General features: G+C 42.0%; 1 protein-coding gene across 1 annotated transcript; it reads right to left on the bottom strand. All coding sequences in view use genetic code 11, as the record gives it.

The window, feature by feature from the left end:
- Positions 1-753: 753 nt before the first annotated feature.
- On the bottom strand, positions 754-7,643 carry EGR_09331 (hypothetical protein; the record flags this gene model as incomplete). Its single annotated transcript, XM_024498580.1, has 7 exons — positions 754-935; positions 1,358-1,795; positions 3,026-3,484; positions 4,768-4,854; positions 5,515-5,711; positions 7,394-7,481; positions 7,580-7,643. The coding sequence occupies 7 exons, from the start codon at positions 7,641-7,643 to the stop codon at positions 754-756; spliced, it is 1,515 nt and encodes a 504-aa protein (XP_024347011.1).
- Positions 7,644-14,050: the final 6,407 nt, after the last annotated feature.

Here is a 14,050-nt window from a genome sequence, read left to right as displayed (position 1 = left end):
TCTTTCGGCCTTGTAAGTTAAATATTTTTTTCCTGATGAATGCATGCTAATCCGATAAACTGAAGCTTGGGAAAAAATTCTCCCGCGAATAGTGGAATTTAATCTGCCACTCCAGTTGGTGTATATTAGTGGTGCAAATAAAATACCTGAGCATCAACCAACCACTTCGTGGTGAGTTTTCCACGTCTGCAGGGTATTTCCCATGGTTAACGCGTCCGTTGTCAGAATCTCGAAGGAAAGTGGGGCACCGCAGTTTAACCATTTTATTGTATTAGTATAAATCCAGTCTTCACCGACTTTCCAACAGAATCGAAAATCAGACAGCTGTGGTTATTTGCAGGTTAAGAACGTCTGGTCTCTTGTCTTGACTTAACCTGTTTGCGATAGGTGACTTGGTGCATCCACTTACAGTAAACTGATAGAAAACACATGTTACTCCCCCTGTAAGACGTCATCCAGCCCTCATGTGTACGCTACCATCGTCACATGCATGCAATCTGACTTTCTTACCTGCTTTTATCGTCGCAAGTATGGCATTTTCTTCACTAACTTGTGAGTAACCGGTTGCGCCAAGTTGATTTACGCTGATGAGTCCTGATTATGATACAAAATAACAAAACTGTTAACCGAAATGGTACTCTATATATCTGGCAGAAGACGCTTGGAAAAGCACTGGCTTTTATACAGACATACGTAACCAAATGTAGTCACTTATCTGACTCCTAAATGACTTATGCATGCACTAACCACTAATCAGGGAACAATCAGATCCTGACTATTCTTTCGAGCAGATGGCCTTAGTTGTTCAGTCACACGAGACTCGTGCGTACCCGTGCCGCGGCTCCCCATACGATCGGCCGGCAGTCGCACGTTGCAGTACAAATTACGGGCAGATTGGCTGAGTTTAAGACAGTGGAATAGACCTAGGGTGTTCTCTGAGGAGGATCATTGTATCTCTTGTGTCAGTCGAATAAACACCTTTGCTATTGCTTTACGTGCTATCATCTTACTTGGCTATTGATAGGCCTCCATTCCTCATACCGCTTCGTGTCAGAGATTAATTTATTACTGATTCTGAAACTTTTGTTTAATTCCGCACACCACAACCATTCAACATCGACTCCGGTGTAATCAATTAAATTCTATTTACACCACAAAATCCATTTAATTGTCAAACTTTTCATAGGCGCATTTGTGCTTCTCCTTGTGCGTTTGAACCGTGGTTCGCTAATTTCAATATCATCAATGTTGCTCGCATGCGTCCGTGTTTGTGTGCGTTAGTCGTCATGACAATGGTTGAGGGAAGGGATGTCAGGTTTGGCCGGGCCAGGACATGGTCATTTAACATCTACATTACTAGGCTGTGGCGGTGGCGGGGATGAGAGCAGGATGTAGGACTGTGTCTGTGGCGGAGACGGCAGTCGTCTAGCTGCCGCAAAATCTACTTCGGATTGAGTCTTCGATAAACTCGAACCGTCATCTGCTAGTCGATGGCAGAGAATCAGTCCAGCAGCTTCTGTTGAACTGGAAAATTGAACCAGTGTTGGATTGACGGTGTGGAAATTTCCTCTACTTCCACTGTTCAGCACCTCCTCATCGTAGACGGTGTTATTTATGTTGTTGCCGATCTGCGTCTTCTGTGGTTGTTGCTGTTGGTGGTGGTGCTGTTGGTGTTGGCCTCCACTTGAGTCTACCATCTTGATGAGGTAGACTTTGGTCTGGTTGTAGGGATCGCTCGCCACAGAACCGATCTCAATGCTGTCTCGTTTGCCCTGATAATGGACTGGTAGGGTCCCTAAGGAGAAAAGGCCGTAAATAATGGTGACATGATGCGCATCTGGTGCATCCACTAAGGGGACATTAACCTCATGTTAGTCCCCTTTCTAGGTCTCACCTACCCCTGAAATCTCCTTTTCGTAGTCTATAAACACGCTTTTACTCTCCTCATATAATCCAGCTATGCTATTATCGCTTTACCTTTATTCTGGCAAGTACTTCCAGTGCAAGAATATTAGCTTCAAGTGAATATTCAACAACGTGGGCCCTGAAATCTCTCCGATTTCAGTTTCTTTATTGACATCTTAACGTTCCGTCAATGGCCACAACTTTCATTCCATTTGTTAACAGCAAATCTCCACTGGAACCCCTTGCTATCGTCTTGAGGAGTGACTCAAAGGTGTTAAGTGTTTAGTTTAACCAATCATCCTCGCTGAAATGAAACGATGAGGTAGTAGGAACATCTTTGGACCAAGTTTTCCTTGGCTTTTAGAGAGAAGGCGATTTATAGAGGTGGAGTTCGGATGCTCGTGCCGCCTCGGTGATTGTTTTAACTAATGATTTATTGTAGAGAGCTTTTTGGTATTATTCAATTTTTTATTCAAGGAAAGTGTGAGCATGAAATTATTTGGTTACGCTATATTACAAAATGGGAGTTTGTTGGCCCATTTAATTTAAGATTTGTGTCCAAGTGGATTAAGTGTTGTTGCACTATGAAGGATTGAATCTCTGCACACACGAAAGCCCGTTTCGACGTCCATAACTGTCTGTTACTCAACGCGAGTGGTAAGAAATCGCTATGGCGGTTGAGGTCAATAGGAGCCGCCATGGCACCGCTTAAAGCAGCGCTGAAACTGCGTGGCCGAGTGGTGATTATTAGGAACGACTATTTGGGACCTTTAAACAATATCCTGTTCAGTTCCTTTGTGCCAGCAAACTCTCAGCCCTACTGTGTAATCAACCCAAGGTACATTTTGAAAGAGAACGCCACTTACTGACAGTCGCTCCCAAGATTTTTAACATTTCATCACCGTAAGCCTTTCAATGGATTTTTAGCTTTGACACCCAAGCCAGTCGATTGTTTAACTCGCGGAGCTTTATCTCGATTAATCCAATGTTTTTTTTCCAAGAATAACGTTCTCGCCCGACTGGATAGCACAGTTTCAACTGAAGTGCTGCTGTGCAGCAGTAAAAAACTACTGTCGCAAAAGCAATCTAACGCTGGTCTCTTCAAAATTTTTTGACCCACCTGAAAGTGAGACAGGAAAAGGATTCGACGTCCCAGTATCTGAAGACGACGCAGTTGACAATGTTCCAGGTGGTTGTTGTGCTAACAGCTTGGCATTTGTTGCCTCGCCAAGGGAGATATTTCGCGTATAGGCCGGCAATCCGCCGCCATCTGACTGCTGGTCTACCTGATATGGGGTGAAGAACGTTGGCGGTGGTGGTGGTGGTGGTGGTGGTGGTGGAGGCGGTGGTAACATCAAGCCGTAGGGAACGTGACTTTGAGGCACGTGGCTGTGATTGTGGCACTTAGTGATGAGTGAATTACCCGAGGCAGGCTCGAAGCAGAGGCAACGACCCAGGCAGTGGTCGGGGTTTTCCTGTTGGAGGGAGTCTGGAAGGAGACACGGGTTCTGATCAATGCGAATGTAGTAAATAATGTTTTGCCCCGACGAGGAAGAAGAGCGATCAGGAGTGCGCTTCTCTCAGTGGGTAATAGCAATGTTTGTGAAATTGCATACAAGCAGAAAAGTTAAACAGAAGTTAACATTGACCGGAGTCACAAAAAGGCGAGTGGTTCCGATTCTGCCTTTTCGATTGAATTTTAAAGGTCTTCGTCATTTTGGGGAATAGTTCTAGTGATGCTTATAGCGCATATAAGTAGTAAAGTTACTTTTTTGACCAGTGAAGGGTGCATTGTCACTTAAGCGAATCTTTGTGCTACTTATGGAGGTCCACGAGTAGTACATTACGGCTAGTAGTAATTTAGCTAGTATGATCGAAGAACGATTGACTATGAGTAGGCTCTTCGAATGAGCTGCGCGAGAGGAATGGTCTTGATCCCAATTGAGTAATACGAATCATTGCCGCACCTATACTACTTACAATCAATGGGAGTAGTGCTGAGCCATCAAGTACTCAGACTTCACATTAACCCAGGCAAGTGTCAAAGACGCAGGCGATGATTTGGCAAATGGGACTCAAAAGCTACTTTGCTTGCTACTTAGAAGGGGTTTCAGTAGCAGTCAGGACTTCGACGGATAGAAGGGTGTTATTTGCTAAATGAAGCAATGATATCAAAAGCACCAAGAATTTTCCAGTAAAGTTAAGTCTAGTTGTTGATTAAAGAAGTCTTTTTATTCGATGACTCATCCGAGATTTCGGCACATTCACCTTCCCATTCGTCGGTTTGATTTTCGTGGAATGGATATAGTGAAGACATTCTCATATTGACTAAAAGCACTTCTTGTCCATGGACTTCATCGTCATGAGTGCACGCTATTTTTATCTTCTTTCCGAATTTTTGACGATGTAGCATTGAATAAAGCTGAATTATGCGTGTAGTACATAATTAAGTGAAATTAAATTGTTCCTGCTACTGATAACTGCATAAGTCGACATGAGTGATGTTGGTATGGATTGAGTGGTTTATTTCTCAATTTTTAAGAAAATTTATTTTTTTCAAATAGAGTGCAAAAACTACAATTACCTCAATTTCTTACGATCCTGGGAACACTAAAGCGCGTTTATCTAAACACTATGCGGGTTTGAGCAGCGAGATCATTCACGTCATAAAGGAGAGGTCAAAGGGGTGCCAAAACTGCAGATTTTAGGAATATTTCGAAGCAAATACCCAAAATGAAGCAAGGCCTGCCTCTGCGTGATGATTGAGAAGTTGGTCAAAATTACTCGTTTCTTGCACAAACACGCATAATGACTAATGCCAAAAAGCAAATGCTTTCTTTTGTGCGCCAGTACGCGACTTACCTTTCTCCGAAGCAAAAATAGGGGGCGAATTACTGCTGTTGACCACTAATGGCTTCGGCGTTAGGAGAGAAAGTGAGACAGAAGGGGCTGAAAATTATGGACAAAAGTCCCACGTTTATTTGGGTAGAAAAGATGGACTAGAGTCTGAGATATCGGCTCAATTCAGATATGGTGCTGATGACATAGTCACTAAACCAGCTTGAAAGTTGTAGTTTGTCGTGCATGAGTTCAGCCAGTCGGCAACAGGGCAGACGTCGATCAGGCTTAATTAATTCGTGAAAAACCAAGGTAGCAAATACAAAGAGGTAGAAAGTCGTTGATTTTAGACAAGCTAGCATCAAAGTAATAGCGGAAGCAGTCGCTTAATTATGGTGTGCTTTTGGCAGCACAACTGATTTTTACGAGCATCACCTGTTTGGCGTGCCTTCTCTTCTACTGGACGAATCCAGCACTTTCATTCAATACTACATTTGATCCTCCTGATTAACACCTGATCATTGCACAAAATCATCAAAACAACGGCTAGTTAAACAGGTGGTTATTTATGGAAGTTAATTACAGCAAATTAGGCTGAAATATACTTCTGTGGAATTCAAATAGTGAATTAAATTCGTTTTAACGAACAACTTTAACTGGTGTATACTGCAAAATTTGACACATTAAAATTTTGGATATATTGGTGAAATATATAAGTGTAATGTCTTGGGCCTTGGACTAGGCGGGCATTTACGACACTGCAAACTGTACCTCTGCTCGTCGGTGTGGCTTCCGGCCAATGCTTGTAACCTTCCATCTCTTCTGGAAGCTTTAGGGCGCCATATTGGTGGCAGTGGCAAGCGAACCCGATCCTGATGGGCAACATCCTTGACCTCCACTGCTGAATGGTAAAGCTTAACGGGTCAAAAGTGGGCATCTGCTGCCGATCAGAGAGTCTGTAAAGACTCCTAACAGAAGTGTTGAAAAAGACGTCTTCCTTTAACAACCACCCCAGTCCCGTGTTCTGCAGGAATGCTATCAACAACTGTAGCGACACTAGCCATGAAGCATCTGGAAAAGTTTGTTATGGAGCTACCTACAGTATGTATATGAAGAGATTAATTAAGTGAATATACGACACCTCTTTTACCTCTCTGCTAGCTGAATGGAATGAGGATAGATGCGTGTTTGGAGAGCAATAAAATCGGAACAAAATGGCAAGGGGATGCGGGCGTAAAACCTTACCCCCATCGAAACAATTTAAACTGTGCCCCTCATCAAATATCGGCTCTTAGGCCAGTGGTCCTAGGACTAGCCATGAACGTACGAGATGGCCTTACTGCGGAGCATCACCCGGTCTTGATCAGTATAGGGTCAGTACACTTTACTTTTCTCAATAAAGTCCGTAAACAGGACAAAACTCCAGACTCAGTGGACTTGTCGAGTCGCGTCAGCCACGTTAAGGCCAAATATCGTCTCAGCTGTACACAAATTCGATGACTGATGGCGGGTGTTTCATTTAAAGCATGACAATGTTATAATGACCGAAGAGGGAAGTTGACCAAGGAAAGAGGCGGGGACGAAGGTCAAATGAGGGGAAGGGATTGGTAATGCTTTGATAGTTTGTTTAACTCCGCACTCGATTAGGCGGGCACGTAAGACCTCGGAGATTGCGCTTCTGCTGGGCAGTATGGCCTCCGGGATATATCAATAGCCTTCCATCCCCTCTGCAAGACTCGGGGCCCTACATGCAGTACTTTCTCATCAGCCACGGACCCACCAAAGAAGTGGATACATTTCATTCCCAGAAGCATATAAAAAGATGCTAAAATAAAACCTCTTCCAACACAGTAGTTTATGAGCAATTAAAAAGGGCGCTGGGTAGTATGTTGCAGATAAAATATTCTCTTGGTGAATAAAAGGTGCGAAGGTTTAACCCATTCCTCTTTGTATTCCAAAAAAGTGGAGTCCTCTAGTACGAGATATCAATTTTCAAAAGAAACCTCCAAATACTATCATTTACCTCTGCTTTGACAAGTATATTCTAATTAAACCACCAAATATTGAAAAAAATTCTAGTTGCGCACATTTAATTTAATGAGCTTTATCGTCTGCAACCTGATTACTCACTCCTGAAGTGGAATACCGAGGAGTCACATTTTCGTAGCATCAATGACTACTCACTACTCTAAGCTCGTTCATCACCAGCGTCACAGATGTGTGACGCCTCAATTTTCTTACAAACTCACTGTCACAGACGTGTGACGCATTCCTTATCAGCTTACGACACCTACCCGCATCAAATTGAATGTTCGAAGCAAAAAGCCGTATAATCTTCCCAACCTGGGGAAAACTACTCCTTTTTTTCATCTCTCAATCAGCTGGTGAATTATTCATTTTGACGGGGTAAGTGTCAGTGGAGCATCTGAATGGTGCTGGTCAATGTTCCTCTGAACCTCTAGTAGTGGACGCGTCGTGATTAATTTCCTCCACATCAGAAAGGTGACGAGCTTCGCATCCTGATTCCTCATTCTACTGTACACCAAGGACCAGTATGATGGTAAAAAAATGAATTGAAATAGATATTTCTGAAGAAAAAACTAAAAACGATGAAAAGCACTCACCAAAATAACATTTTGTCATAGCGCACCGAATGGAAAGAGCAATGCTGAGGAGAATGGCGACCACAGCGAGTGCAATTAACGCCAACACGATTTCTGGACGCACTTGTGAAAGCACTAAAAAGAGGAGTTGAAAAGAAGAAAAAATCGCTCATTTGGGATGTCCTTAAAAGTGGTCAAATACAGCGGCTTTCAATTCAGAAAATAAAACTTACTCCAAAAAATACCACCGTTGGACTCCTCACCCTCTCGATGTGAGGCATCCTCTATTATTACCATTCGGCCTGTTGAAAAAGGAGAATAGGTTACCTCCCAGATAAACTCACTGATTAATAAAATTACGTCGCTGCTTGGTTTAGAGGTAGATACTTTGTACTAATTGAAGTGGGTTACTAAAATATCTAGAAAGCAAAGAGGTCATTTACCATGATAAAAGCATTTTAGTGAGAGAGAGAGAGACCAGAAATATTTTCCCACTTTTGGTTCATTTTCCTTGCTAATGTATGAGAAAATGCGATCCTAGAAGTCCCGTTTCTGCCTTATCAAAACCAGGTCCGAGCAGTTACTGCTGTGTAAACTTCAAAGTACTTCTGCCAAACACAAAAAATTATGTTTTTTTTGTACATTCATAGGCACTTTATGAGGAGTAAGTTGCAGCCTTACTTAACAAACTCGGTGCCAGTGTCACAAATATGTGACGCATTTTATTTCTCAGTTCATACCAACGGATTGTGCTGCAAACAGGCTGACTGAAATTGACCTGATAGGGTATATTTTAAATGCTATTAGTCTGTGCCTTTTGTTTTGATTTTAAGGCAGCACATTCTGAAATGGAACGTTTCGAAGGTGGTCGCATGCCGTGGTGATCGCTCTTGTCCTAAGATGAGTTAAATGTTCCGCCACCTTGAGGTGAGATGAATTTTGTGCTCCTTTAGAAATCTAACAGCTTTCACACCTACCTCAAAAAATACCTGTGTCTAGATGTATCCGCCGGTTGGTACAAAAGAGGTGACATTGGCGGAAATCGTAGGTGTTGGGAATAATTGAATGTGGGAGGACTTAAAAGGAAAAAGAGAGGCCAGGAAAACTGCTCTTACTTTTTGATATCCGCCCTAATTAGCTGAATATGAAAGCCTGGGAAAGTAATTTATCAAAGGTGCTTCGCTTTTGGAAAGTGCTTGCTATGCCAAATGCCTTATACACAGAGCATCCTCCAGCCCTGAGGAGTACCTTATAATTCAACCTCTTCAGTGCTTAAGTTAACCGATTAAAATGAAGCACTTCCAGTAACGTGGCATTTAATAAAATAGTCACCATTGCAATCTATTATCTAGTCTTCTCCAAATGAGACAAAAGCTCACTGTAAATTACACCTATATGTAGACGCTTCGCCTCTCGACGCCGTTTCTACCACCTACGTTTACACCCAAACAGGCTGTTTCGCATACGATTGTGATTGCCTAATGGCAGTGCCAAGAAAAAGCAACAATAAACACTTGAGAGGAGCAGCAACCAGTGTCAGCATCATTTTCAGAAGTGAGATTGTATCTTACTCCCTCCCTTTCTTCCTCCCTCCAAATCCTAAGGTCCAAATTGCTTTACAATAAGTTTTGCAATGTGAGGTTTTGAGTTATCACTTCCGCTTCTGTGCGTGTTCCTCTTGCACATATTCGCGTCGTGCTGGTTTGTAAGATATAGATCTTACCTATTATTGTTTGACCTTCAACAAAAAAATAGAGGTGAATGATCCCCTCTATAGCTCAGTAAAATGAAAAGTCTTTGAAACCTATCGTCATCTGTCACTGTATCGTTATTTGGGTAGGACTAATCTAGTTGTCTCTCACCACGGCTTCCTCTTCTTCTGCCTATTAAAGTAGATACAAATGTAATTCTTTGCTGATCCTAACACCGACAGAGGGTCATCCTGGAGGTGATGCATCTACCTACAAGTTATTCCTGACCCAAAGTAGACTGTCTTCCGGACGGTGCCTTCTGTTCAACTCAGCTTTAAATTTGATGAGAAGCTTTCACAGCCCTGGATGGGAGATAAAGTTAAGCAGCTAAGCAGGCGTTTTTAACTAGCATTCGTCGTTAAATACAAGTCCGCCAACAACCGAGAACTTTCTAAGTTATTTTTCCACAATGAAATGACAGTAGCATAATCCCAGAATACGTTTATTGGACAATCCAAATTCATCCCAAAAGCGTTTTCAATTGTTTCTGACGGGTGGTCAATGTAAACGTCAAGATGGATGGCAACTGCGCTGTAAAATAGCCACGATTTTGGTTATTCGGAATATTACAGGGACCTATTCTAGAGGCCTCATTTATCTTTATCTCTCCGCGGTGAATGTTATGACTTCTTTCTTGTCCAGGGGAGGGTTTCAATCCCTCCCCACCTCGGTTGTTATTGACTACTGTCCATATGCATTAGGAGGAAACACTAGTACAAGTGTTCCAACAGGTCTTGAGGGGAATTTTCTAATGCTAAATGATGGAAAAAAGGGAAATTCTTATCACCTATTGGCCTATCTTAAATAGAAAGTAGGAAGACGAAAATAAAGATGTGCGAAACACATCCATCGCTTTTCAAAGACTGTGTAAATGTCACCCCAAAACCCCTCTTATCACCGCCAATAGAATTGGCATTTAGGCTGGGGAATTGGTTTACCCAATTTTCCAAATTAATACTCTCCATTGTGATCAACAAATTTCAGGAATTGGATCTGCAAGTTGTGTAATATAATTTAACTCAAATTCGTGACTCCTCGCTTCATAAGGATGACCAAAGTAGACTTCAACAATTTTTCACTCTTTAAAGTGAATTAAAAAGTAATTAAGATATTCGTCGACAATTTGTGTGGCTTCTGATCTTTCAAACCCCAAGACCGCTTTCTAAAACGCAGCACTCAGGAACTCTGAAAAGGTGACATTAACTTGATATTATGAATCCTAACCTTTGTAGAGTGATTAGACTGTTGGAATGCTAGCCATTATAAGTATACTTTCGGGATTCTCTTCAACTAGAAGAAAGGTAGTTTATCAACAGTTAGTACAGGTAGTAAATGCGGTGCCAGCTCAAATGCACCAAATGTTTTCATGACTCGTTATCAAATTTCACCGAAATATAGCATTAGATAGATATATTACAGTAAACCCACGCACTTGCGAAAAAGTGTTGGAGTTGTCTGAATCCCCAGAAAACGTTTTTGCTGGCATTTCCTAGAAGCGCCCATCTTTGCATAAATCGCTCTCCGCCTCAGTATTTGGTATCACAAATGGATGTACCTTGAATGTGTTAATGCCCACCTCGAGATCAAGGCCAATCAAAAGCTATAGGTAGGGAGGTGTGAAACTACCCCCTGACCGCGGTCTTTGGTATACTCCACTAACCTGTCAGCTATCACATACGCACGCATTAGCAAATAAAGGCATCTATAACGAAGTCTTGTCGATTGAGCACTCCGGTAAGGAGTTCGACATGAGGTGTACAAGCTAGCGCACTTAAGCCTCAGTTTACGATAGAAAGCTGTTGTCCACTTTGACCCGCAAATGAAGTGTTAAATTGAGACCCTTTCAATGTGCCCTTTGTCATTCAAAATCGAGGGATTGCAAATAATCGTTGAAGTTGACCTCATACCATATACTTTTCAATGGGACCACCAATTTCGAGCCTACATGCAGTGCAGATATCCTACTTTGGTGGGGTCTGAGAATTGCCTTGCTCATGACCATCTCATTCCTGATGAAGCGACCATGGCAGCAAAGGCTAGAGAGGCCTGTTCGAGGTTTGCATTAAGTGGATAATGTTATCTTTTAAGAAATAGTAAGCAACAAGCAAAAACTTTCCAGCTTTCGTGCCTACCTATACTATTAAGAGGTAGAAAAGATAAGGTGGATGTTGAAGCAGTGTTAGGATGGGAAAAATGAAATACTTATTCGAAATCAGCATTTTTTTCGAAATTCTAGTCCATGAGACCCCGATTTTGATTACCTGGTTAGTGACAAAGTAAATGAGTGTTGTCTCAGTGGTTAAGACACCTAAAAGTAGTTTTTGGATTCTTACATTCTTTCTAACCTGCATTAGCTTACTTGAAAAAACTACTTCCCTGGGCTTTATTGCAGTAGATTATGATTACAATAATCATTATAACAGATTTTCAGAATCTGCAAAACCAAAAAAGATTTGAAAATTAAAAAAAGAATTTGGTTTAGAGCAGCAATCTGATACTGTTTAACTGCGAGTTTAACCAGGTCGTATCTCCGTTCTGCAGCACAACCTTTAGACCATGTTAGTAGTCTCCCAATTCTTCTATGCATTGGAGAGTAATATTTTCTTCCATACTACTTAGTTCGACTTCAGCAACGACTCGGGACAACATTTGAGTAGTTTGGGCCGTATTATGGGCCCCATTTGAACTTCGTGCCTTCAGCCTTCAAACGCATTTTGCTTTTCGTGACATAAGTATCAAGAAGTGGAAGGTTTTTAAGTCTACTCTTAAGCAATCTTCTTTTTTGCTCTCTACAAACACGATTCAAATCGAGGCCTAGGACAAAAGGACTCGGTGATAGGCATTATTTCACCACTGATGTAGTTAGTTTCGGGTGACTAACCCCATTTCAGGGAAATAAATTTTGAATAACTACACGAAAAACAAGAACTGCAAGAGTAATATGCCATTTTTAAGCAAAAGATTAGTTTGTTGACAGGCCGTCTGGCATGATAAAATGAGGTCTCAGCGATTGTGGAGGGGTGGAAGCAGTCTTTTTACTCTACTATCTAGACACAAAGCCAAAATGAAGTGGGAAAACGTGTACCACAAGAAAAGGGGACATCGTTTTCATCTCTCCTTGGTAGTAGAAATCGATGTTTATTAAAGGCAAAAAAAGGATTTATTAGCAGAAAAACCAAACCCCTCCCATTTAAAAATGTTCCGATCCTCGAGAGTCAAATCTTTATGTTCTATTAAAGACAATTTTTTTAACTCGGGCAGTTCAAGCTTTTCCCTGTTTTAATCACAGGAAGAAGAAAAAGTAGTTGTTTGGGTCGTTGATTTCGTAATTTTTATCACCTCATGCAACAGCGAATGGCTAATGTAGATGACGTTTTAGTCGAATCGGAATTCTTAAGTGCACAAATAGAGTGAACAGATTCAAATGGAGAGGAATCGCCTTTGGAGTTCAATAAGGCCGCCTACCGACGTCTAAATAAACCATGGGGAGGAGTCTCGGAGGTAGGAAGAATTGTCGCTTTGACTAAACCATCCTAGAACAGTTTGTTCCACTTTATCACAGGTCAAAAGCGTGAGCTTGGACTTTTTTGCAGTCTTTCCGACCAAAGTGCTCGATAGCCGCGACTTCGATGCGGATGCCTTTATTGGCCGACGTGCACGAGCGCCAAGGGATGTGGTGTGTGCCTACGTGATAGCTGACGCACCAGCTGGAGGAGCATGCCGCAGGCCAGATACATGAAGCGGTTTCACACCCGCATACCTAAGGCATTTGATTGACCTCCATCGTGCTGAGTATTAGCACCCTCAAGGTACATCATTGCGTGCTATTAGCCAATCACTAAGGCAATGAGGTGGAGCGCGGCGTTCTAGAACGTTTAAAGACTAGTTACAAAAGTAGGGGCATTTGAATAATTACAGTGAGAACTTTTCTGGGGTTCCAGCTATCCTCAGCAGTGTCTGGTGTGTCCTAGATTTTCACATTTTCAATTGCAGAAATACTCATCTTTTGCTCAATGTTAAATTAGGTAATGTTTTGACCAAGTGTCTAGGGCAATGCACTCCATGTGTTGAATATTTGATGGCAGGAATGACTGCTGTGGTGTAGGCTGTTAACAGAGCCGCAACAGCTGGGCCGCTGTCGAAACGTCCACACTACTCAAATATCTTGCTGCAGATTATATGAGTGTTCCATTATCGTACCAAATCATGTTGGATGCCCCACGAACAGGATTGGATCCACAATTCCAAGTTTTATGTTCTCAATGCATCGTCTTTGTTCTGTCTCGAATACCTATGCTGGAATTGGTTCAAGGGGCGTGCGCCTACTTGCAGTACCCGCCACTTACTGTTGCACGTACATCAATACCATTAGGGATTGTGGTTCAACTTGACCATCAATTCCGCTTCCAGCCTCACAGTACATGGGGTGTAGAAGAAAGATTCATGGGAGATTTTCTCACATATTCTCTGCATATATCGGAAAAGAACTAGCAGAATGGACTTACTAAGCTACTCGCTTTTTCTGCCTGTCTGATTCTGTTAGTTCAAAGGATCGGAAAATTTTTGTTTTCTCACACTCTGACTGTTGAGAAAGGCGTCTACCAGCTTAAAACACTTCACGTGAAATAAGTTAACCTTATTATTGCGATTCCAAGATATTTCAAGGCTAGATTAACGTCTACCTCTAACTTGACTGCTTCGATGAAAAGTGCCTTGTTGCTGCTTCATCAAGGTGGCATTGAGGACTCAAGAAGGCAGGTTTTAGAAGCAGGCTCTATGCTACAAATGCATTGAAGATCAACAAATCCACTGCAAAATCTCTTCGTTCTACCTGTCTGTTTTATCATTACCACTTTTTGTGGAAGATGTAGAACTCATGCAATTGAGTGTCCTTAAAGTGGCTTAAATAGGCTGTAGAATCAAAAGGATGTTAGAATTGCACGAAAGACTCTC

Source organism: Echinococcus granulosus (genome assembly GCF_000524195.1).
Source record: "Echinococcus granulosus chromosome Unknown EG_S00143, whole genome shotgun sequence".
Classification (NCBI taxonomy): Eukaryota; Metazoa; Platyhelminthes; class Cestoda; order Cyclophyllidea; family Taeniidae; genus Echinococcus; species Echinococcus granulosus.
Note: the sequence above shows the minus strand (reverse complement) of the source record. Positions and strands in the feature narration are given on the sequence as shown.